The sequence below is a fragment of the Bubalus kerabau genome, chromosome 17 (assembly GCF_029407905.1).
Source record: "Bubalus kerabau isolate K-KA32 ecotype Philippines breed swamp buffalo chromosome 17, PCC_UOA_SB_1v2, whole genome shotgun sequence".
Taxonomy (NCBI): Eukaryota; Metazoa; Chordata; class Mammalia; order Artiodactyla; family Bovidae; genus Bubalus; species Bubalus kerabau.
The window spans coordinates 16564013-16585654 of NC_073640.1; the positions used below are offsets into that span (position 1 = coordinate 16564013).

The following is a 21642-nucleotide window of genomic DNA, read 5'->3' on the forward strand; positions in this document are numbered from 1 at the left end:
GGGCAGGATCTCCTGTGGGAGAGGGGGTCTCAGATGCCCATGTTGCACACTGAGAGCTTGCCGTAATGTAGGGGCCACCAGCGAGGGTGCTGGTGGGCTGCAGCCTGGTGTCCCTCCCTCTCTGGGGCCAGCGGTCAGTGGACGTGATGCTCACTAGGCTGGGTGTGCGAGGGCTCCAGGGAGGAGGCTGGTCTCTACCTTTAGGGAGTTCTGTTCTGACTGAGGAGGCAGATGGGGAGGCAAGGGAACTTCCATAAGCCTCAGACTCAAATAGCTGTGGAAGAATGTCTTCAGATGAATTGTAATCAGCATTTAGTCAACAAACATTGATGTGTCTGTCCTTGCTTGGACGTTCTGGGTTCTTGGCAGGCATGGGTGAGCAGAACAAAGATCCTCTGTGTTTGTGGAGGAAACAGAGTAAATATCATCAATATCTAGGGGGTGGCAGTTGGGAAGGTTCTGGGGTCAAGTGGGCTGATGGAGGGGAAGATCATTTGGATCGCGTTGGAGCTGAGACGTGAGAGGAGGGAAGGAGGTGGCTAGGCAGCGCGAAAGGGGTGACAAGCTTCAGTTTCGGTAAAGCTCTCAGGACCCTTGACTTTGTCTTGGCCTCGGGACCCAGAAGGCTGTGTACGAGATCTGGGTAGACAGTTGGAGCATGGGCATCCAGGACGCCTGTGGGAACCCTCACCTCTAGCTCGTAGCTTGTCTCCCTCTGGTGTGAGTGGATCAGGGCAAAAAAGTTCAAGTTAAATGAATGGAAAGCCGTCGTCACCCATGACAGGCATGCCCAAGGTGGCTCTTGCCTGTCAGGCTTTCTGTTCCCGCCATGCCCTGACCACAGCTGGGCGGGAGGCCGCGCCTCACCTTCCTCCCTTCGGATGTGTTTTGCAGGTCACCTCTTCTATAAGTTTGGAATCACGGAATCCGACTGGTATCGAATCAAACAGAGTATCGACTCCAAGTGTCGGACAGCTTGGAGGCGAAAACAGCGAGGCCAGAGCCTGGCCGTCAAGAGCTTCTCCAGGAGGACTCCGTCCTCGTCCTCGTATGGAGCCTCAGGTTTGTGGGCAGCTGGGTGGGTGATCTGGGGCCGTCAGAGGCAGCGTGGTCCGTGCCCGCTCGTGCCCTGGGAGAGGCTCCCGTGCAGGTGCCAAGGAGCGGAGCGTCCTGGGCTCGGCAGTATCACGAGGGTCTCGGCCAGGACCTCCGGCGGGTTGGCCTGTGGCCGGCTCTCTGGCCGCCCCTCGGGATGGTGTTCAGATCCCCCATCTGGGCAGCAGTCTTGGAGCTCTGTGTTTCCAGCTAGCACCTGTGTGAGGCCCTGAGCCAGCCTGGACCGGGTCCGAGCCGGGGTGGGGGAGGCTGGGCTGGCTGCTAAAGCGCCCTTTGCCCCTCAGGCTTGGTTTCTAGCGGGGGCTGATGATGACACACTTCATCTTTACTCTCGCTCACTTATTTAAACATTTTCCTTCCAGTTACTAGTGTTTCTTTCAGCTGAATGACAGTAATTTGGTTTAATGGCACTTTTGTGTCTTCGGTTCGTTTGTTCTCTATTTATAAACACAGCAGTGTTCCTCCTGAGAGGCTGTGAGTTTGAGCAGCTCGGTGCGGCCGTTGGCCTTGTGTCCTCTTGTGGGTGGCGAACAGGCTCTTCAGTGCCAATGCTGGGCAGGCTCCGGTTCTCAGGACATGTCCTTTGGGATGGACTCTGGCCGGCCCTGGGAAGGTCTGCAGAGTCCAGTAGCACCTTCCATGGCTGGAATGACCAGAGCTTTCTCAGGGGCAGGGGACCCCCCTGTCATCCTGCTGGGTCAGCTGTCCTCTGGGTCTCAGAGGCGGACTTCTTGGTGCTACAGGGCGCGCTGCTGCCTCCGTCCACCCAGCTCTCCACGCTGCACCTCTGGGGTGGGCTCGGGCTGCTCTCAGGAGATTGGTCTCCTGGGAGCCAGAGAGGGCCCTTTCCTCAGGCACTGGAGCCCTTAGAGTTTTGAGAGAAACACGGAACAGCACGTTCTTCTGTCAGTTTCTGTAACTTCCTGTTGACTTGATGTTTCTCTCAAACTTGATACGTACAGGGTGGTTGGTTGAAGAGCCTCTGGGATTTTGTACTGATCTTCCTGTGCACTCGAGGCCTGACACAGCGAATCTGGTACCTAAGGCTCTTCTGGTGACAGACATAATCCAGGAACATGTCAGTCAACCAGGATTCTGTAAATTTGGGCTTTGTGGTAATTCCAGCTGGGGTTGTCTTGTTTACTTCTGAATTATCAGCACACAGAAGAGGAACTGCAAGTAAATGCTGTCGGTGAGCATCTGAGCCAAGGCTGCTGTATTTAAAGCTGGATTAGTACTGCCAGTTTGAGCACAAACCACATCACTAGTTTCAAGGGACTTTTAAAGTATCGATTTATTAAAACATCTGTATTTCACACTCCTGTCTGGCCACACTGTGTGAATTTTTATATGTGCTTGAGTTTAAGGGGCTGCCCTTTATTGTGTAAACACCCCCAAGTGCTTTCCCTGCAGCTCTCGGGGAGCATCCGTGTAGGGCTCAGAATGTGAGGGTCGCAGGGAACCAGCTCCCGACCTTGTGTCTCTCCAGACGTGGAGGAGCGCCAGCCAGTGGGGGCAAGGTCTGTGAGAGGCTGCCCTTTCTGTGTCTCTCTGCTGGGAGCAGGCAGGGAGGTCTTCCCTCAGCAGGAAACCTTGTCTCCCGTCACTTGCCGTAGCTCTTGGATTGTAAGCAAGTAACCGAGGCCCGTTTTTGCACTGGATTTTGATATCAATATAGATTATAAAACATGGGTTTAAATTGGTTTTCACGAAGTTGCATGCTTGTGGGGAGCTATTGATTGCGTGGTTAGTTCAGTAACTGAGGTTTCTGATGTGTTGCACATGTTAACATTTTAATGCTGTTATATTGTAAGTTTTTAAAAGGTAGTCAGTGGAGTCTATACCATGTCAGGTTGATAGGTACCATTTAGCTATCAAAAGTGCACGAAAAGTCTGTTCTTCGAGAATCAGATGTTTTATATCTTTTGTGTCCTTCCATTCATGCCTGTATTCCACTTCTCAAGGAATTTCACTTGAATATGTCTTTATCTTTAGAAGTTTTTTGAGTAATCCATTCTTAGAAAGTGAAAGTCGCTCAGTCATGTCCAACCCTTTGCAACCCCATGAACTATCCAGTCCATGGAATTCTCCAGGCCAGAATACTCGAGTGGGTAGCCTTTCCCTTCTCCAGGGGATCTTCCCAACCCAGGAATCGAACCAGGGTCTCCCGCATTGTAGGCAGATTCTTTACCAACTGAGCTATCAGGGAAGTCCTAATCCATTCTTGACAACAAAAATATGTATGTACATTGGAGAAGGCAATGGCACCCCACTCCAGTACTCTTGCCTGGAAAATCCCATGGACGGAGGGGCCTGGTGGGCTGCAGTTCATGGGGTCGCTAGGAGTCCGACACGACCGAGCGACTTCACTTTCACTTTTCACTTTCATGCATTGGAGAAGGAAATGGCAACCCACTCCAGTGTTCTTGCCTGGAGAATCCCAGGGACGGGGGAGCCTGGTGGGCTGCCGTCTCTGGGGTCGCACAGAGTCGGACACGACTGAAGCAACGTAGCAGCAGCATGTATGTACATTGATAATTAAAATTTTTTTGAGTCCTAATGTTGTAAGTGTATAAGAAAATTCTCCTGGTTGAGACAGCATTGCAATTAAAAGTGATACACATGAAAACAAACGTATCTCATTTTGGGTTAAACATGGAAAGTACACTATTATTGGGCTTCCCTGGTGGCTCAGCAGTAAAGAATCTGCCTGTAATATAGGAGACCTGGGTTCAATCCCTAGGCCAGGAAGATGCCCTGGAGGAGGAAATGGCAGCCCACTCTAATATTCTTGCCTGGAGAATCTCATGGACAGAGGAGCGTGGCAGGCTATATAGTACATGGCATTGCAGAGTTGGATACAACTGAGCAACTAAACGACAACAAAACTTTTATTGAAAAGTTTACCTTTCATTGAGCTGGTAGGGCTTTTCCCCCAAATAATCCATGGAGCAATCCTACTTTGGGCTGGTCTGAAACAGAGTTTAGTGTCTACTTTCTTCCTGTTTTACACTTTTGTTGCTTCATCTGAGGAGCTTCACTTATACCCAGTGGGTGGCTGGGAACCGTCCCTGTTCAGGGGTGGTCGGGTCTTCATCTCTGTCCACAGGTCAGAGATCTCTGCCGTGTGAACAGCTGCTGCTCATGACGCTGCACATCCAGGAGCTGCCAAGTCCAGGATGGAGGGCTCCCCCTTCCTCCCTGTGCGGCAGGGGAAGGCAGAGGTGGGCTCAGCCTGGGCTGATCTCTCAGGCCTGTGTGTACCTCCCTGCAGAGACCATGATGAGCACGCCGCCACCCGCCAGTGAGCTGCAGCAGCCGCCCCCACAGGCCCTGCACTACGCCCTGGCCAACGCTCAGCAGGTCCAGATCCACCAGATCGGGGAGGACGGGCAGGTCCAAGTAGTACGTACTTCTTGCCAGTCTGCCCTCGTGGGCGGGAGGGGAGGGGAGGGTTGGGGGCATGACCAGCTTTCCCTGCGGTTCTGGACCCCGCTGACAGCTTGGGGGAGGGGTCCAGTGCCAAATCAAAGCAGAAGCAGTTAGGGTAGGCCTTCTACAGCTCACAGATACCCTGGTCCCTGCAACTCTGCACTTCTGCCCGTCTTCCTGGGGCACCATGATGTGTCCTAGGTATTTCCTCAGCTCAGAAGCACGGGCACCCTGTACTGAGGGCCAGCGGAGGAAGCTGGAGGCCTTAGCGTGTAGCTTCTTTGGATTGGGTGACAAGTGCCCCCTCTGCGTGGCGCCCAGGCCCCCCAGCCCGCCTGGCCCTGCCTCGTGCGCTGCTGGCCCAGGTGGACATCCCTCCCAACCCTTCGTGGGTCCCGTGGCCAAAGAGCAGGCAGGAACTCTCTGGGGATCCTGGGGGTGCTTCGTCACCCAGCCTCCTTGCCGGCGGGCTCGTGGCAGGGCAGCCTCCTGGACACCTGGTTAGATGCTGCACTCTACACACCATCCGGAGAGAGAGAGGTTCCTGAGAGCACAGGGGGCACTTGTGAGGGGCGTGTCTTCTTCCAGGGGAGACAGAGCAGCTACAAACAGTGGTTCTTTGTTTAGCTGACAGTCCCAGAGGCAGTGACTCTTAGCTCGTTAGTGAGGAAGCTCTCTGAAAGAATTCCAGAGTAGATAACTGTGATGCAGGGTTTGTATAGACATGGTAACATGAACGCCACAGAGAAATCTTCAGTGGTTGATTTTCAGGCCCATTTTGATTAAGGTAGAATTTTAAATAAGATAAGGGATATTCATTTCATTGAGCAAAGTTAAGATTTACAGTAATTACTTGTCTGCCTGTACCTGCAAACATTTTAGTTGGAGTCTTTGATTCTTTGGAACTATATTTATTAATGTTTACTTCAGTTGTTTACATAGTCATTGATTTAAAGAGTTGACTGACCTGTTCTCCGTGTGGGTACAGGTACAGCAGCCACTCACCTTTCTAGTCATGCTGCTCTGTGGCCTCGGGCACCCCCAGGTTACTAGGGGCGCTTCCTGAAAGTCCACAGTTTCTGGTCCCTCCCGGTTGATAGTACGATTTAAAAAAAAAACACACCAAAAACTTCAGTTTTCTGGAAAATTTTGGTTTCTCCTCTTTTTTGTGTGTCCTTCACATTCTTAAATTTGCTCGTTTAGTGACATTTAAAGAGTCAGCAGAGTTTTCCTAGGCCTCGTTGCCCCTTTAAGAATGACTGCAAAATGTTAGTGTTATGGTCTTAAAGTGGTCCTTTGGGAGGCGGGTCAGTAGCTCACACAGTGCTTTGTGACTCTGGCGGCTCTGGCCTCCACTGTCTTGTCCCGAGCTGTGAGGGTGAGTCAGGAGCGGGTGTCTCCTGTCTGCCCTGATGCTTCCTGTGTCTTCTCTTCTGCGGATCCCACAGGGCCACCTACACATCGCCCAGGTGCCTCAGGGGGAGCAGGTGCAGATCACACAGGACAGTGAGGTGAGTCCACCAGCCCTCCCGGGGCCCACAGGCCTCCTGCACTCCGACCCCTGTAGTGCGCATCACCACTGGGCTGCCCCGGGTGACACAGGCGTTCGGCAGCAACCCCCTGATGTGCGCTTCTGGGGACCTTCCTGCCCTGGCTGCGCCGGTGGCTGTCAGGGTTTGTTCCTGGACACTGTATGGAGGCTTTTGCTCCTGGAGAGCTGCCCTCTGGACTGCTGTCTCACCTGAGATACAGACCTTCCTGCACTCCAGCCCAGGGGTGGGAGGAGCATAAGAGGGTTGCCACAGACTGCGGCCTCACCATCCTCCCCACCGGTCTCGGCTTCCTCTGCCCTGGGGGCTGGTGCCCGCCTTGAGGGGGTGGGAGTCCTGTGAGAGAGTACATGTAGGCCTGTGAGCCGCCTCGCAGCTTTCTCTGGCCTCTCCCCACTGGCGTCCTCCTTACTGCTACCCATAGTAAGGATGGAGGCGGGGGCTTCTGGCTGCACGCCTGCCCTCTGTGTGCGTGGCGGCTGCCACGGGGCGCCTGGCTTGGGAAGGTCAGCTTGACTCCCACCTTCTTCCCAAAGGAGAGGCTGAAGGGCTGGGGCTGGGAGCCGTCCACTGTGGCCAGCGTGGTTCCCAGCACCTTGTCTAGGACCCTGGACCCACACCCTGACCTTTGTGCCCAGTGTGGGTGGAGCTGAGGGATGGGCTTGCTTCCTGCTTCAGGGCTATTACCCCCCAACCTCTGGGTCCCAGGTCCCAGGAGAGTCCTGTGGGCCTGCTGGCTCAACATTCTTAAGGGGGTGTCTGTGATCTCACACAGAGCAGCAGGTTGTGGGGGCTGGGGTGGGGGAGCAGACTGCAGGCTAAGTGGGGGCACCCCCAGTTGTCTGGGGCTTCACTTCACTGGGCACGGGTGAGGCGCCACACCCACAGAGGGCCGGGCATCCACCAGCTCACCTGCCTTGCCACCTCCCTCGATGGGGGCTCTTGAAGGAAATCTGCAAGGGTGGGATAAGGAGGAAGCAACGTGTGTTGCTTTTATACTGTTTCTTCTAAAACTTCACTAGAGTACTTCTGAATTTCCATTTTTATTATCGATTTTACTCACTTTTCCTCCAGTTTCCTTAACTGAATCCTTTGTCCATAGAACCTAGTGTTTTTTGCTTCCATTAGGAATTGGGTGTACTGAATTAGAAGCAGTTGCTGATAGTATAATGATTACTTTGTAATAAGTTACAGCATGCAGTTAGTCTTCTCATCACATTAAAACTTTACCTTGTTCATTTAAAAATTAGGTAATTATTTTGTCAAAATGAGGATATCCGTAGAGAGATGTTTAGCAGAGCCTACCAGACTTAAAGCAACTATTTTTTTAAACCAATGAAAATGGATTTCCAGCTGATGAGATCCTGGTATATGTGTGGTCTGATTAATTGCATTGTGTCCCACAGGTTTCCTGGTTGCAGTAATGCCACAGTGATGTGTCCAGGGTCTCGTGGGGGAGTGTGGGACCTCTCTGGGCTACTTTAAATTCTTCTTGTGAGTCTAAGATTGGTTCCAAGTAAAAAGTTAGAAGAAAATAACATTTTCATATGGAGTCAGGGTTGGGGGTTATGTCCAATGTTTTTTAATTGGTTTGCTTTGTTTTTTTGTAAGAAAAAATAGTATTTGTAAATGTAGCTTAAGTATTTTGAGGTTTTTATGGCTATGGAGGATTGTGTTTTTGTAGAATGGATGTTGACAGTCCTGCTGATTCTCACAAACGGCCTGGGGACATTCCTGCCTCTGTGTCTTGAGTCTTGAAGCGTTGTTGATTGCCTTTTTTTTAATCTGTTTTGCAGGGCAATCTGCAGATACACCACGTGGGACAGGATGGGCAGGTAAGTGCTCACTTGTGGTGGGTCCCAGCTCGTGTTGCTGCAGGCAGGGTGGGGCTTGTGGATGGCGGGGCCCTGGGCCGCTGTGCAGTCTCTGTCTGCAATATAAGGCAGATTTTGTTCCCGTTTATTTCTGTCAAACTCTAATCACTGCCATTTTCTTTTGGTCCTGAGAAAAAGACACAGAAACCCTCACTGAGCTCACCTGATGTGAACTGTCCAGAGCTGTGGAGTCCCCAGGCCATCTAGAGGCCCAGGGGCCTGCTGTGTCTAGGGCTGCTCCTTGGGCTGGAGCTGGGCTGTCCCCCCAACCCCTTGGTCCTCATGCAGGCTCCCTGCGTGGCCTGGGGCCTCACAGCGTGGCCTGGGGCCTCACAGCATGGTGGCCAGGCCCCCAAGGGATGTGGCCAGCTTTTGAGAGCTGGGACGCAGACACGCAGGCCCCGAGGTGACCCCCCTCCGGAGGGCGGTGTGGGCTGTCCGTGTCCTGCTCTGAATCGGGAGGATGAGCTGTGAGGTGGTCAGCAGGGAGGCATGCGGCATCTCTCGGCACCCACGCTGGGCCCCGTGCAGCTTGATCGTGAGCTGCTGAAGGGCAGGGCTGTGTTCTTCCTATAGAGGCAGGGTCTTGCCCGAGCGCCAGAAGAGGCCCAGCAGATTCCTATGGAGACGGTTGCTGGGTGATTCACGCACCATAAGCCCTGAAAGTGAGCCCCCTGCTCAGGCAGGTGGGTTGGTGGTTACCCTGTCAGCCCTAGCGTCGACCTCAGCCCACCCACCCGAGTGGCATAAAACCCCCATCGAGAAACTTGACACGACTATTAACTGTGTGCTTTGTTGTTGGGGCAACTTGGCCGATGGTAAAGTTGGGTGCATTTTTTATAATTAGAGTGTATCGTTAAGATTTTGTTTAACTGGTGTTCAGTCGCTCAGTTGTGTACAACTCTTTGTGACCCCATGGACTGCAGCATGCCAGGTTTCTCTGTCCTGCACCATCTCCGGGAGCTTGCTCAAACTCACGTCCGTTGAGTTGGTGATGCCATCCAACCATCTCATCTTCTGTCATCCCCTTCTCCTGTCTTCATTCTTTGCCAGCATCAAGGTCTTTTCTAATGAGTTGGCTCTTTGCATCAGGTGGCCAAAGTGTCGGAGCTTCAGCTTTAACATCAATCCTTCCAGTGAATATTCAGGATTGATTTCCTTTAGGGTTGACCGTTTAATCTCCTTGCTGTCCACGGGACTCAGAAGTGTCTTCTCTAGCACCACTGTTCAAAAGCATCAGTTCTTTGGTGCTCAGCCTTCTTTATGGTCCAGCTCTCACATCCATACATGACTACTGGAAAAACCATAGCTTTGACCAGACAGACCTTTGTTGGCAAAGTGATGTCTCTGCTTTTCAATACGTTGTCTAGGTTTCTTACAGCTTTTCTTCCAAGGAGCAAGCGTCTTTTAATTTCATGGCGGCACTCACCATGTGCAGTGATTTTGGAGCCCAAGAAAATAAAGTCTCTCACTGTTTCCATTGTTTCCCCATCTATTTGCCATGAAGTGATGGGACTGGATGCCATGATCTTAGTTTTTTGAACGTTGAGTTTTAAGCCAGCCTTTTCACTTTCCTCTCATCTTCATCAAGAGGCTCTTTAGTTCCTCTTTGCTTTAGTCTTAAGATGTCCTTTTCTACATTAAAAAATTGAGATCTAAGAAAATCTAGAGTTATGCAATTTCTGGGGTACATTTTGCATTCTGTTCATCTTGATTTGGGGGGAGTTTAAGAAAACAAAGCAAAGACCCCAGCATTTATTGGCGTGACTAAAAAGTCGTGCTCCCGAGCAGACTGTTGGGAAGAGGTGCCTCTGTTTGCAGGGCTCGTCAGCGCCCAGGCGCAGTGTGCTCCCGGGAGGGTGCTGGCGCCTTTGTCGTTTCAGTCAGCCCCAGTGTTGACTGAGCGTGTGAGGAAGGTAGGAGCCAGACCCGTGGGCTGTTTCCCGCCTGTGGCACCATGCATTCAGCAGGCACCTGGGTATGGAGCCAGGGATTTTTGGGTCAGGTGATTATGACCTAGTGGGATGTCTCTACTCTGTCATCAGGCAGCATCATATCTGTTGGAACATTTGAATTGGGCCTGATTTTGTCTATATTTTGGAAATTTTTGCTTCATGAGAAATCTTTAAAGACTGCAGGCTCTTTATATTGGGAACCATGAAATGGTTTGATACTGTTTCAACTAGATGCGTATTTTGGTAGAAGATTTTTATTTTTTTACAGTTGTGGTTAATGTAATCTAAAATGTGTATGAAAAAGGTTTGTGTGTGTCTGCAGGCTGAGTGACATCAGGACACTTGGAAACCTGGGAGATGGGTATGTTCTGGTAAGCCCATCTCTGTAGTGATGAATATGCCAGACACACACAAACATGTATACACACACACACGGTTCACGTGGCTTACAGAAAGTCAGGCCGCATGGTGATGTGGCCACGTTCCTCTTGCATCTGTGAGATGTTTCCTCAGGATCTAGATAAACAGCTCTGGCTTTCTTGAGACTCTGAAGCCTCTCTCGACATCTTTGGCTTTTGTGTACGTCCTTATACTTTGCTTAAAGTTGAATTTCAGTAGCTTTCAGAATTTTTTCCGTAAAACGAGGCCTTATAAACCCAGCTGGGAAAAAGATTAGAAGAGATGGGAAGTATCCAACATTTTATGTGTAGATCTTTTTTGGAGTGGATGAGAAGAAGGGCTGTGTGTGTGTGTGTTTGGGGGGGGGGGTATGGTGTGCGTGCAGGGTCCTTTATCTGTGGCGTTGGAGCAGTCTCTGCCATCCCAGGGGCTCCAATCCACTGTCAGTGGTCTGCGAACACCTTGCCACCAGCACACACTGTCACTTCACTTCTAAGAAAAACGTTTCCTTCAAGAAAATACGTTCCTGCCAAAATGCAGACACACTTCTTGGAGAACCTAGGTAGCTTGGGATTAATCCCTCTCGGAAAAGTCTTCTCTACCAGAAACGGTGGAAAATATAGTTTAATCTATAAAAGGTCAGATGTAGAGAAAGTTTGGTGTTGACTGGTTCCCAGAAATATCCTAGAGAGGTCACAGAAGCAGCCCTGCGTCTTCTGTCTCTCTGAGTGTGGCGCTGTGGGCCGTCACCCTGCCTGAGGCAGCTGGCCCCGTCGGCCCTGGTCTCCTGCTCCCAGTTCCATTCCTCAGGAATCCTGTTCTCCCAAGGAGGCTTGGGGCTGTGGGAGGGTACCCAGCGCCCAGGATTCACCGTTCAGTGTCTCCTGGGCCTGTGGGCAGCAGGGAAGGCAGCTTCAGGCTGAGGGTAACTAGTTAGTGCCCCCAGCATGTCAGTCTGGGCCTGTCACCTGTCCCTGGAGTTGTTCCAAACAAGATGGTTTCAGGTTGGACAAGGCCAGGAGGACGTTGACTGAGATTTAGGCTGGAAACATACGGTAATGCTTTTAAGAGGAAGTTGCATGTTGCAGTTACTTGTGTACGTGATTCCAGTATCATAGGTTGTTGGAATCACATTGTCTTTGGAGGCTCATGTTGGTTGAGGCCAAGTAGCTTTACAGTAAAACCCCCAAGGCTCTTCCTATTGTTGGATGATCGCCCATGGCCCTGAACCCCTTTGGTCAAGTCTCACCTCAAAGGCTTTGACTCCAGATGGTCAAGGGAGGAGAGACAGGCCTTCAAATTGGAGAATCGTTTCTGATCCATTTTATCATTTTCAAATATATGTTTGAAATGTTCAATTAAATAGCTTTGATTCCATTAGATTGAAACTTTATTCATTTCGGTTCTTCACCCACCCACTGTAGTGTGACTTTTCAGCACTCGGTGATTCCCTGTTGGTGAGTGAGTGCAGTGGCATTAGTTAACTGTAAGATACCTGTTGGTTGAAGGCATGTTGCTGCACTTGTGTTTTTAAGCCATTTAAAAACGTACCATATGTCCATTGATGATTTTAGACATGAGTTATTATCTGGAAATTTACAGAGGAGAGTTTACCTGAAACTCATAGCTCAGTAGGCTGAAAAATGGTGACTTCTGAGTCATTCCAAATTTGTTTTCAGTGTGGCCCAAGTTATAAAGCTTTTTCTACATAGGAAGGCTTGGTGATTTCTCTGGAGTCTTCTGAAGCTCTTCTGTCCCTGCCTGTTTTCTGAGAGGGGCCTGCGGGCAATTTGGAGCCCACGCCGGTGCTGGGCCAGCGTCCTGGCGTTCGGGTGACGGCACAGAGCAGCTAAGGATCCTCCCCCAAGAATTTTGCTCCAGACTCCGTCAGGGAGCTGCTGTCCTCCAGGACGAAGCGAGATACCCCTCCTGCTCCACAGGCTGACTCTGTCAGTTTCTGGTTTGGCGGAGGGTGGGTGGAAGCTGAGCCCTCTGATGGGGCTGCCCCATGAAGTGCTGGCTGTCTCTCCAGATGGTTCACTTCTTTACAGTCAGGGACAGGAGATGGGAGGTGCCATGGGGACGTGTCCCTCCTGTCTGCCCGGCCCCAGCTTTTCCCCCAGCAGACTCCAGGCGCCGTGACCGCCCATGAGGCAGACCCTGGAGGACAGTTCTCCATCCTCTTAGCGCAGGCATGTCTGGACTTGGGGGCTGCAGTCTCAAGGGGGTGGCTGCCCCGTGCACAGCATCTGAGCTTTATACAGTGGACTCGGGCACGTGGGGTCTGGAGTTGGCACTGGGCTGCCCCACGCCAGGGGAAACAGGACCACCTGAGGACCTGCAGAGTGAGAGCCGAGTTCTCACAGGGCCGGGACACGAGGGTGCCCTCGAGCCACGTGGCAGCAGAGTCACTGCAGCAGAGTGGCCTTCCAAACGCAGTGTCACTTGCCACTTTTTTCCTCACTTTGTGAGTGAACCTCTGAGTTCTCTTGAGGTTGACTTCACTGTGGGTGTAAGGAATCACACCTCTAGAAATCAGGGCACAGTGTGATCAGGGTGCCTGGGCATGAGACTGAAGCCGCTGTTCTGATGGGTCTGGAGTCTGAGGTTGGTGGGCGGGATCCCAGTCTGGGCCCTGGGGAAGTCGTGTTCAGAATCTGGCAGAGCCTCTGCAGCAGAGGTTGACTTCTGGTCCAGAAGGTTCCGAGGAATCAGGATGGCTTCTCCTGCGTTTCCTGTAGTCAGGTACTGAGATGAACGTCCTGCCCCCGAGTAAAGTGAAATTGGTGTGACGTGCCCCTGGGTTGGAGAGTGTCTGGCACACCTGGCAGGTATTTTGTGTGAGAGATGAGGGAAGGAGGGGTGGAAGGACCCTTGAGCTGACAGGTGCCTGAGCATGGTAGGCATTCAGGGTAGAAAACTGATATAGAATTATTTTCATGTGTAGACAGACACAGTCACTGATGTTAAGAGTGCAGGCTGACGTTTCATGTTGACCCCCAAAGTGAAGCGCGCAGACGGCTCACTGAGCGGCCCCGCGGCGCGCCAGCGCTGCCTCCCGTCCACCCCTGGGCTGCCACAGGCGCTGTCAGCCACGTCCCCACAATGTTCCCGTGTGACCCGTGCTTGCATGCACACACGCACACACCTGTGCTGAGCAGTGAAGGAAATGCACACACACACACACACGTGCTGACCAGTGAAGGCCTGCCCAGACTCTGAGGGTGGCCGTCTTGTGGTGAGGGATACGGCTCGTAGTGGACATGGACTCTGGAGCAGACACCTCTGACAGATGCTTGAGCTGCGGAGGGTGGCAGGAAGCTCCTAGCCGCACAGGCCATCTAGACGTGGCGCCAAGAGGCTGGGGAGCCCCCCAGGGACACTGGCACAGCAGTCGGAGTTGGGCTGAAACAGAAAGGAAAGCGGCTGTTCCTTACAAGTCAGCATTAAGGACGTGACTGCTGGGTGGGTCTTACATTTGGGGCAATGCTGCACTGGCATCTGAGTTGAGCTCCCCAGAGCTAGAGGGTAACCCCAGGTAGATGAGGACAGACGGGCAGGTGTTTGGCCAGGAGAGAAGCCAAAGAGGTGGAGAGAAAGGCTCAAATCCCTTTCTTCACGGAGGCTGGTGGAGAGAGATTACCCTTTAGAGGGAGAGTTCTCTAGCGTCACCTGGCATGGTGAGGTTCCCACTGTCTGGTCTGTGTTCTCCTGCTCGACTCTTCCTAACGCGCCCACCCTCCTGACTGGCTGTGGTGTAGTGGTGTGCCCGGCAGCCTTGAGGGGCCGCCCAGTGCCTTCAGAGCCTCTTGTGTTTGCTTGTTTTCTCTGGCTTGTGGTCCTGGGCATGTGAGTTAGCCTGAGTCCCCACTTTCTCCTGGGCCGAGAGGCGCTCGGGGTAACAAACGAGGACACGTGTGCCCTGTGTCCAGGCTGCAGCTCTTGAGCTGCGGGCCCTGCCCCTCTGCAAGCCCACTGGCCTGGTGGTCTCAGCCGCGTGCAGGGCCTGTCTGCTCACAGGCAGGCTGGATGATGACCGTGGTCGTGTGCGTGGCATCCTGACGCCAGCAGCAGGGTGGCGTCTGTGCCCCGCGTGCAGTGCAGACAGACATGTCGCTGGTAGTCGGCTGCACTCTTGTGTGAGCCTGCTGTTTCCAGCAGCACCCCTGCTTCGGAATGCAGCCCCCAGTTCCCTGTGCAGGGCGCGGGGTGGGCTGGGATGCTTGTCTCCTGTCACCCTGTCTGGGTTGGGCGGCTGTAGCCAGGTACTGTTGGGGAGGTGCAGATGTGCACACCATTGAAGGCTGAAGGCTGGGAGCCCGACACCAGGGTGCTGGCAAGGGCCATCTTGCTGGTTAACGTCCCCACATGGTTCCTGGATGTTTGCGGGGGCGGGGCCCGTGCCTCTCCTCCTCCTGGGGAGCGTTGAGCCCTCATGGGCTCAACAAAAATTACTGTTGGGTTTACTGTGATGGGACAAGAAAGAACTTCTCAAAGACGTGGTGCAGTCTTCTTACCGAGTTTAAGTCAGCAGGGAGCACTCAGCAAGTGACCCACTGAGCCCCACCCCATGGCCTCATCTAACCCGTCTCCACATGCCGGCATGGTGGATCGTTGGGCTTCTGGGATCGAAGGACTCCAGAGCACCCGTCTGCCTCAGGAGGGATGTGGGACGTGGGACAGTGCTGCTTGGGGGCAGAATGGGGTGCAGGCCCCTTTGGCCCAGAGACCTGCTTGACCGTGTGTGTCACATCAGATGTCAGACGTGGCCTCTGGGGGGCAAGCCCCTCCTGGGGGGCGGGAGCAGGCGGCCGTGGGTTGTTGAGCAGACTCCAGGGCAGGGGGTGGGCAGTCTTCTAGCGGGGTGGGGCAGGCAGCTGGGGGGGTGTTGAGCAGACTCCTGGGGGGGTTGGGCAGTCTTCTGGCAGGGGGGGGCAGGCTCCTGGGGCGCCACAGCCATGGTGGAGCTGGACCCAGTGGCCGTCGCTCAGTGGGTCACTTGCTGAGTGCTCCCTGCTGACTTAAACTCGGTAAGAAGACTGCACCTTGTTTTTGAGAAGTTCTTTCTTGTCCCATCACAGTAAACCCAACAGTAATTTTTGCGGTTCTGCGCAGTGAGTTTTCCAAACTAAAGAAGGAAACGGTAGGAGCCGAGTACACAGTTGTGGGGCAGGGGAGCGAGGGAGGCCTGAGCTCTGCTTCCTGGTTGTCTGCATCCTTGGTGGGCGTTTTAGCCGTGAGGGTGACGGTGGGCACCCTCTCCCTTCCCCAGTAGATCACTTACATGTGTAATTAAAGCCTGTCTTGTTTTCCTGCTCCATCTCGCCCACTCCCTACCCACCCCACCTGCCCCTTTTAGAAGTCTGAGGCCTGGCGCCCGTGGGGAGGTGGCGGCCGTGGACTTGACTCTGGCTGAGTTGTTCCACCCTCTTGCCCCTCGCCTCCCTACTTGACCAGATGGTCTTCAGACTCGTGGTTGAGATTTGTTCCAGGGATGCTGCCTCTGAGATGCTGGGCTGGACACTGTGTGTCTGCAGACTTGTGTTTTTGCTTTCTTGTGTTTTTCTAGGCTTTGTTTTCCTGCTCCCAGACTGTGTTTGAGGCTCAGGCTCTGATGCCGCCAGGCATGAAGCAGAGGGCACAGGCTGCTTGTCCTGCCGCCTGCCTTGCGGTGCCGAGACCGGGTCCCTGGGGCATCTCCCGTCGCCCGGGCTATAAATCTGGTTTCTGCTGCTGCGCTGTCAGCTATGGAAGCACCAGCTTGCCAGCTGGCTGTAGCATGCTTCCTAAAGCATTGGGTCTATGGTCTGGAGCCCCGACTCCTCCTGTGAGGAACCTCCAGGCTGGGCCTTGTACTGTGGGCCCCAGGAACACGCAGGAAGTACTCTTTGCTCAGTTCTCTTTGGTTCTGTCCATGTCCACTGGGGTTCCTTGAAGGTTGTGCTGGTGTCTGACCATCCTGGGCAGGAACTCAAAGTAGGATCCGAGGTAGGGGCTTCGTGTTCTCATCCTCGGGTTTAGAGGCTTAGGAATCGTTATTTATTTCTGGCATTTGCTGTACGAACATATGAAATAGATTTTGTGCCGCTGGGTCTCCTGGCCGGTTGTCAGTTTGGGGCGTCTTCCTCTCGCCTCTTCGTCTTTCTGTCACGGGAAAAGCTGCTCTTTGAATTAACATCCGGATTTGGAGAAGTCCACTGGTTGAGTTGATTGCATTCCCTTAACCAGCTGGGTTCAAGCAGAAACACAGACACCGGTTGGTGACCTTGGCTCCTCCAGGTGGCCTCAGGTGTGGGGTCTGGGCCAGTTTCTGGCCACACATCTAAGCTGAGAGCCTGTCTTCTGAGTGCTTGAGGGTTTTCTGGTTGGTTTGTGTTTTCAGGTTGGGGGTGTGTGTGTCTGGGTGGGTTCTTGGTTGGGTTCAGAATTTTGTTTCTAAATATTACTGAAAAGTTCTTGGGTTTCTTGCATTTATTTTAGATTTTGCACCAGTTTTGCATTATCTCAGTTGGGTGTTAAACAGAGTTTCAGAATTGGCAGAATATAGAGGAGAACCAGATGTGCGCACTCCAAAAAAACAGTGCTGGTAGATCCAGGGTTCCCTCGGTCGGCTGCTCCACATCCATGCCCTGTGCCATTTTTCTTTGGTCTGAAAATAATGGGCTATGCTCCAGAAACACGCAGGAAGCTTGCAACCGAGGCCAGTCAGGTGGCGTGAGCCGCACCCGAGTCCACACAGATGTGTCTCCGTGGCCCCGGGGCTCCCACTCCTGGTCCAGTCCCGGGAGCCTGGCATGCTGCTCCTGGCTGCTGTCCTGGGAGTTCGCTGCTGCCCAGTTAGATGTTCTTGAGGGCCCAGCCCCCACCCCGCTCCACCCTGCAGCCTGCGAGCAGGAAGGAGCCACAGCTCGCTGCTGGGAGACGTGGGAGCCGGTCCAGGTGTGCTGGGCCCTTGCCATCCGGCAGGACCTCTGACTGCGGGCTGGTCCTCTGCCAGAGCGAGGCCCCCGGCTGGTGTCCAGTGGGCTCATGGCCTTGGGTGCTGCGGGGATCCTGCTGCTTTGAGCTAAAGACTTGACGTCAGCGGGCGTCCTCGTCACCCGTTAGGATCCAGGTCAGCACGTCCCGTCCCCGCTGGACCAAGTTTCAGGAGGCTGCATGGCCCAGCCCGCGGTGTCTGTGCAGTTGGCCTACAAAGCACTTTGTTCTGTTTATCTTCCCAGGAGAAGCGCCCTGCTCCTGGTGCCGTGACTGTTGGTTGGGTGTCCACCCCTGCCCCTCCTTCCGGAGAGGCCCGGACTGCAGAACTCCCTGAGGCCCTTTGGGTTGTCTTTTGTGGGATTGTGTGGGCCCCATGCTGGGCCGGGTGAGCTTCCTGGCAGAGCTGTGGTATCCTAGCTCCCGGTGGGGGGGCTCCTGCTAGAGCCTCAGGGCCAGTGGGCACGGGGAGCGTCGCAGAGCCAGCTTCCTGACCACTCCTCACAGCCTGCTCCTGTCCCAGTCCTGTGTAGCTTTGAGAAGACATGTTCTTAAGTCAGGGGCCGGTGGCACAGCTGGGCTCCTCATGGGGCCACCCTCCCTTCGGGAGGCACTGTCGTCGCCCCTCTTTACCTGCAGGGGTGTGTGTCACATGACCCCTAGAGCCTGCCCGCAACAGCAGATAGTACCTAACCCGTGCTGCGTTCTTCCTGTGCGTGCACACCTGTGTGATGTCTAATCTGTAAATCAGGTGCAGTGAGAGAATCTCATGTGGCCAGCGTTGCTGCTCTGGGGCTTCGGGGCCCTTGTGAAATAGGGGAAGCCTGTGATCCCTCGACAGTTGAGACACTGCTGAGTGCTCACGAGGCGGGGGGTGGGGGCACAAGGTCAAAGGTCAGGATGGTGCAGAGTGTCCTCTTGGGGCTCAAAACAGCAAACTTTAGGACACATTTATTTCTGGAATTTCCCCTTTAATATTTCTGGACTGCCATTGATCGCGGGTAACTGAAACCTAGGATGAGAAGGCGGCTTGGTGGGTGGAGCAGCCCTGGAGGCTGGGATACCAGGTGTTTCCTGGTAGAGCATCGGAGCCCGGCCTGGTTGGTGCCTTTGCTCCAGGCTCGCTCATCTCACGTGAGAAGCAGGTCCTCCTTCTCAAGGGAGTCAGAGCCGCTATTCCCAAGGAGACGCTTGTCTCCATCGCTGCCCTTGTCCTCCCAACCTGGGTAACAGACCTCCCTGCACTTTTCGGGGGCGGGGGATGGTGCCGAGAGCGGCTTTCTTGGACGAGTCTGGAGGGCCCGCAAAGTAAGGGTTCAGCTCATTCCTGAGTCACTTATCAAGACCAAACCAGCGTGGGAATGTTTCAAAGGCATGTTATTTGGAATGAATTCCCAGTTGAGAACATTTTACTATTTTTATTTTTATTTATCCTCTAGACTGGTAATGGGCCTGCCTTCCTTATTATAAATGTTGCATGTTTAGATCCCGGGGTTTCTGACTTTGTAATTCTTAAGATTTAATCAGCTGTGCAGATCGTGTGAAAAGTCACTTTATTGGCAATGCCAAGAGGAAGAGCTCTCTGTTAGAGTACCACAGATGCCTTCCGCTTAGCTCATCACCAGGACCAGAGTGCCATGATTTCATAAGTTTCATTAAAAGATAGTTTTTGACTTGACTTTAAATTCATATATTAAGGGATCTTTCACCAGGACAACAACAACAAAACCAGGACGACGACGTAGCACCTAACACGTGTGGTTGAGTCCAGGACCCGCAGGGGCGAGGTCAGGGCCAGGGGACTTACAGGGATGGCAGCCAGGGGGACCGGCTCACAGAGCGTCCCTGCACAGGGTGAGTGCCCGCTGAGCAGTGCCAGCGCGGTACGTCTGCACTGCCTGACTCACGTCCACTCGGCAGCTTGTCGGCTCCCCCCACCTCAGGCGGGTTGCTGTGGGATTTGGGGCCTGGCGATCGCATGCCTGTTTCTGCCCCAGCTCCTGCCAGGGTGACTCCAGGCTGGGGGTCTAGAAGTCTCCAGGTTGCCAGGATGCGGCTGCACGTTTGAATCACTGTTGTTCAGCCATGCAGTCCTGTCCTCTGTGCTGACGCGTGTCCTCTCTGCGCCTCAAGGTGCTCCAGGGGGCCCAGCTGATAGCAGTGGCTTCTTCGGACCCGGCGGCCACAGGGGTGGACGGCTCGCCGCTCCAGGGCAGCGACATCCAGGTCCAGTATGTCCAGCTGGCGCCGGTGACCGACCACACCGCTGCGGCCCAGGTGGGTCCTCCCTTCGGGAAGTGCACAGGGCCCGGGGCTCCTGCAGGTGTGGACACGCTTGGGCCTTTCTACCTCGGACCTTCTTCCGTGAGGAAGGTAAGTGACCGTGAGAGGTGCCCGTGTGGACCTAGGCGCTCACTTGGGATTCTGTCTCTCGTTAGCGCCTGGAAGTGTGAAGGTGAGAAGTCGGTTCCTGGCCCAGGAACCAGCTTGAAACCAGTTCTTGAGCTACTCTCAGGCACATGTTTACCTATGAGTTTGGAGACCAAATCAAGTGCACCCGAGGCCTTGCTCTTCCTCAGGTCGGGGCAGGGCCGGCCCAGGGTCCGAGGTCCTGCAGGCCCACGTGTGGGTTTGTAACCCCCAGTGATGGTGCTTGGTCAGGAGACCATCATGGCCTCCCCTGGGTCTGGGGGAGCCAGACCTGGACCCCCGTGTGGTGCCCAAGCCCATAGGACAGGCAGAATCATCAGGGTCTTTCAGGGCGTGGTCAGGCTCAGACTGCTGGGGCGGGGGTGACACGGGTGTGCTCTCCTCAGCGCCCTCAAACCCAGCCCATCTGGAGGAGGCCTGTGCTGAGCCCTCAGACGGGTGGGCAGACACCCCCACTCCCGCCACCCCCACTATCGGGAAACACTATTGTGTCCATGGGACGTTTGCACTGAGAAAGCACATCCTTGAGCCGCAGTCGGAGGAGCAGCGCCAGCCCCACCGGGGACTCTGCCTCCTCTGTGTGGCCCCGGGAGCCATCCAGCTAAAATTCCTGCCAGAGGAGCCCACCTTCATTACCTTTGACCAATGGCTTAGGGAGTCCGATAAACCACCAAACTGTCTCTCTCTGGGGGCCCCATTCTTGGTGGCTGAGACGCGTGGTCAGTGACTTACTCTAAGATTGTATTTTTCCCTTTGACTTATTGTAAACCTGTGAGTATGCTGACCACTTGAAGGGTGCCCCCAGTGAGAAGCAGGGTGGGAATGGAACCCAGTGCTGGTAGGCGGGGGCGGTGCTGGGGCACTTGTGGGAGGGGTGAGTGGGTGGGCGGGTGGGGGCAAAGTGGAGGCCCTGCAGAGGGACGTCGGCGTCCCTGGATCTGTCAGTGCCTGGGCCACCAGCCCAGGTATGTGTTCTACTCCGTGCCTGAAAACCACGCATGTCTGTGACCGGGCGTGGCCTGGGCCCCTTGATAGAAAGCCCTCTCCCTTCTTGCAGGCGGCTGACGCCCTGCAGCCCACCCTTCAGCCTGAGATGCAGCTGGAGCACGGGGCCATCCAGATCCAGTGAGGCTGTTGACCCTCCCCGACCCGAGCCACGCCGCCGCTGCGTGCTGACCCCTGCACGCTGGCCCCCGCCACCTACACCATTCACATGCGCCCGCCCCTCGGCTTCGCACGGGAGGGGCCCGCCCGCGTGCTGCTAAAGTGCATCCGAGCGCCCGTCTGCCGGGAGTGTGCCCTGGGAAACAAAGACAATGGTAGCCCCTGCCGCCCTGCCCAGAGACCCTGTTTCTTTTGATCTCCCCGAACGTCCAGGGAAGGAGCGGGAAGCACAGTGCGGTTGCGTCAAGTGCACGCCGGAAATCAAGAACTGCGATATTTTTCTCTGTTCAAACAGCTTTTTTTAATTTGCTATGGTGTTTATAACAAAAAAGAAAATTGAAAAAAAAAAATGGAGTAGCAGAAACCTTTTGCTGTGTGATCTGTTCAGTGTAACAAGGATAGATGTTCACAGGAGACGACTAATGATTTTGATGGAGACGTTGCTTACCTACTTTTTTAGGGGGACGGATGCGCTCAGCGCTGTAATTGTGCATTTCTAATGAAATGAATGAAATAAAATGTATTTATGACCATGGCAGCTGTCACAGTGTTTCCTCCTGGGAGCTGCCTCCTCCCCCAGCACCGCCCTCAACCCGAAGCCAGCCTTGCTTCTTCCTCCTCTGGGCGCTCAGCATCACCCCAGGCCTGACACGGCCTCCTCCAGCCCCAGAACGTTCCAGCTCCAGGGGGTCCTTGGAGGAAGTCGTGTCCGAAGGAGCCCTGTTGTGTATAAACAGTAAAGAG

The 21642-nt window shown here is 54.0% G+C and overlaps 1 protein-coding gene across 4 annotated transcripts in view; it reads left to right on the forward strand.

Moving 5' to 3' along the window:
• BANP (BTG3 associated nuclear protein) overlaps positions 1-21431 on the forward strand; it is a 69102-nt gene extending 47671 nt beyond the window's left edge. For 2 of the 4 annotated variants that reach the window (XM_055551576.1, XM_055551578.1), the window contains 6 exons: positions 895-1062; positions 4391-4521; positions 5997-6059; positions 7895-7933; positions 19438-19677; positions 20792-21431. In XM_055551576.1, coding sequence (XP_055407551.1) covers positions 895-1062; positions 4391-4521; positions 5997-6059; positions 7895-7933; positions 19438-19677; positions 20792-20863 — 713 coding nt within the window. In that variant the 3' untranslated portion in view covers positions 20864-21431. The remainder of the gene's footprint in view (positions 1-894; positions 1063-4390; positions 4522-5996; positions 6060-7894; positions 7934-19437; positions 19678-20791) is intronic. The other 2 variants (XM_055551577.1, XM_055551579.1) reach the window with 1 other exon arrangement.
• Positions 21432-21642: the final 211 nt, after the last annotated feature.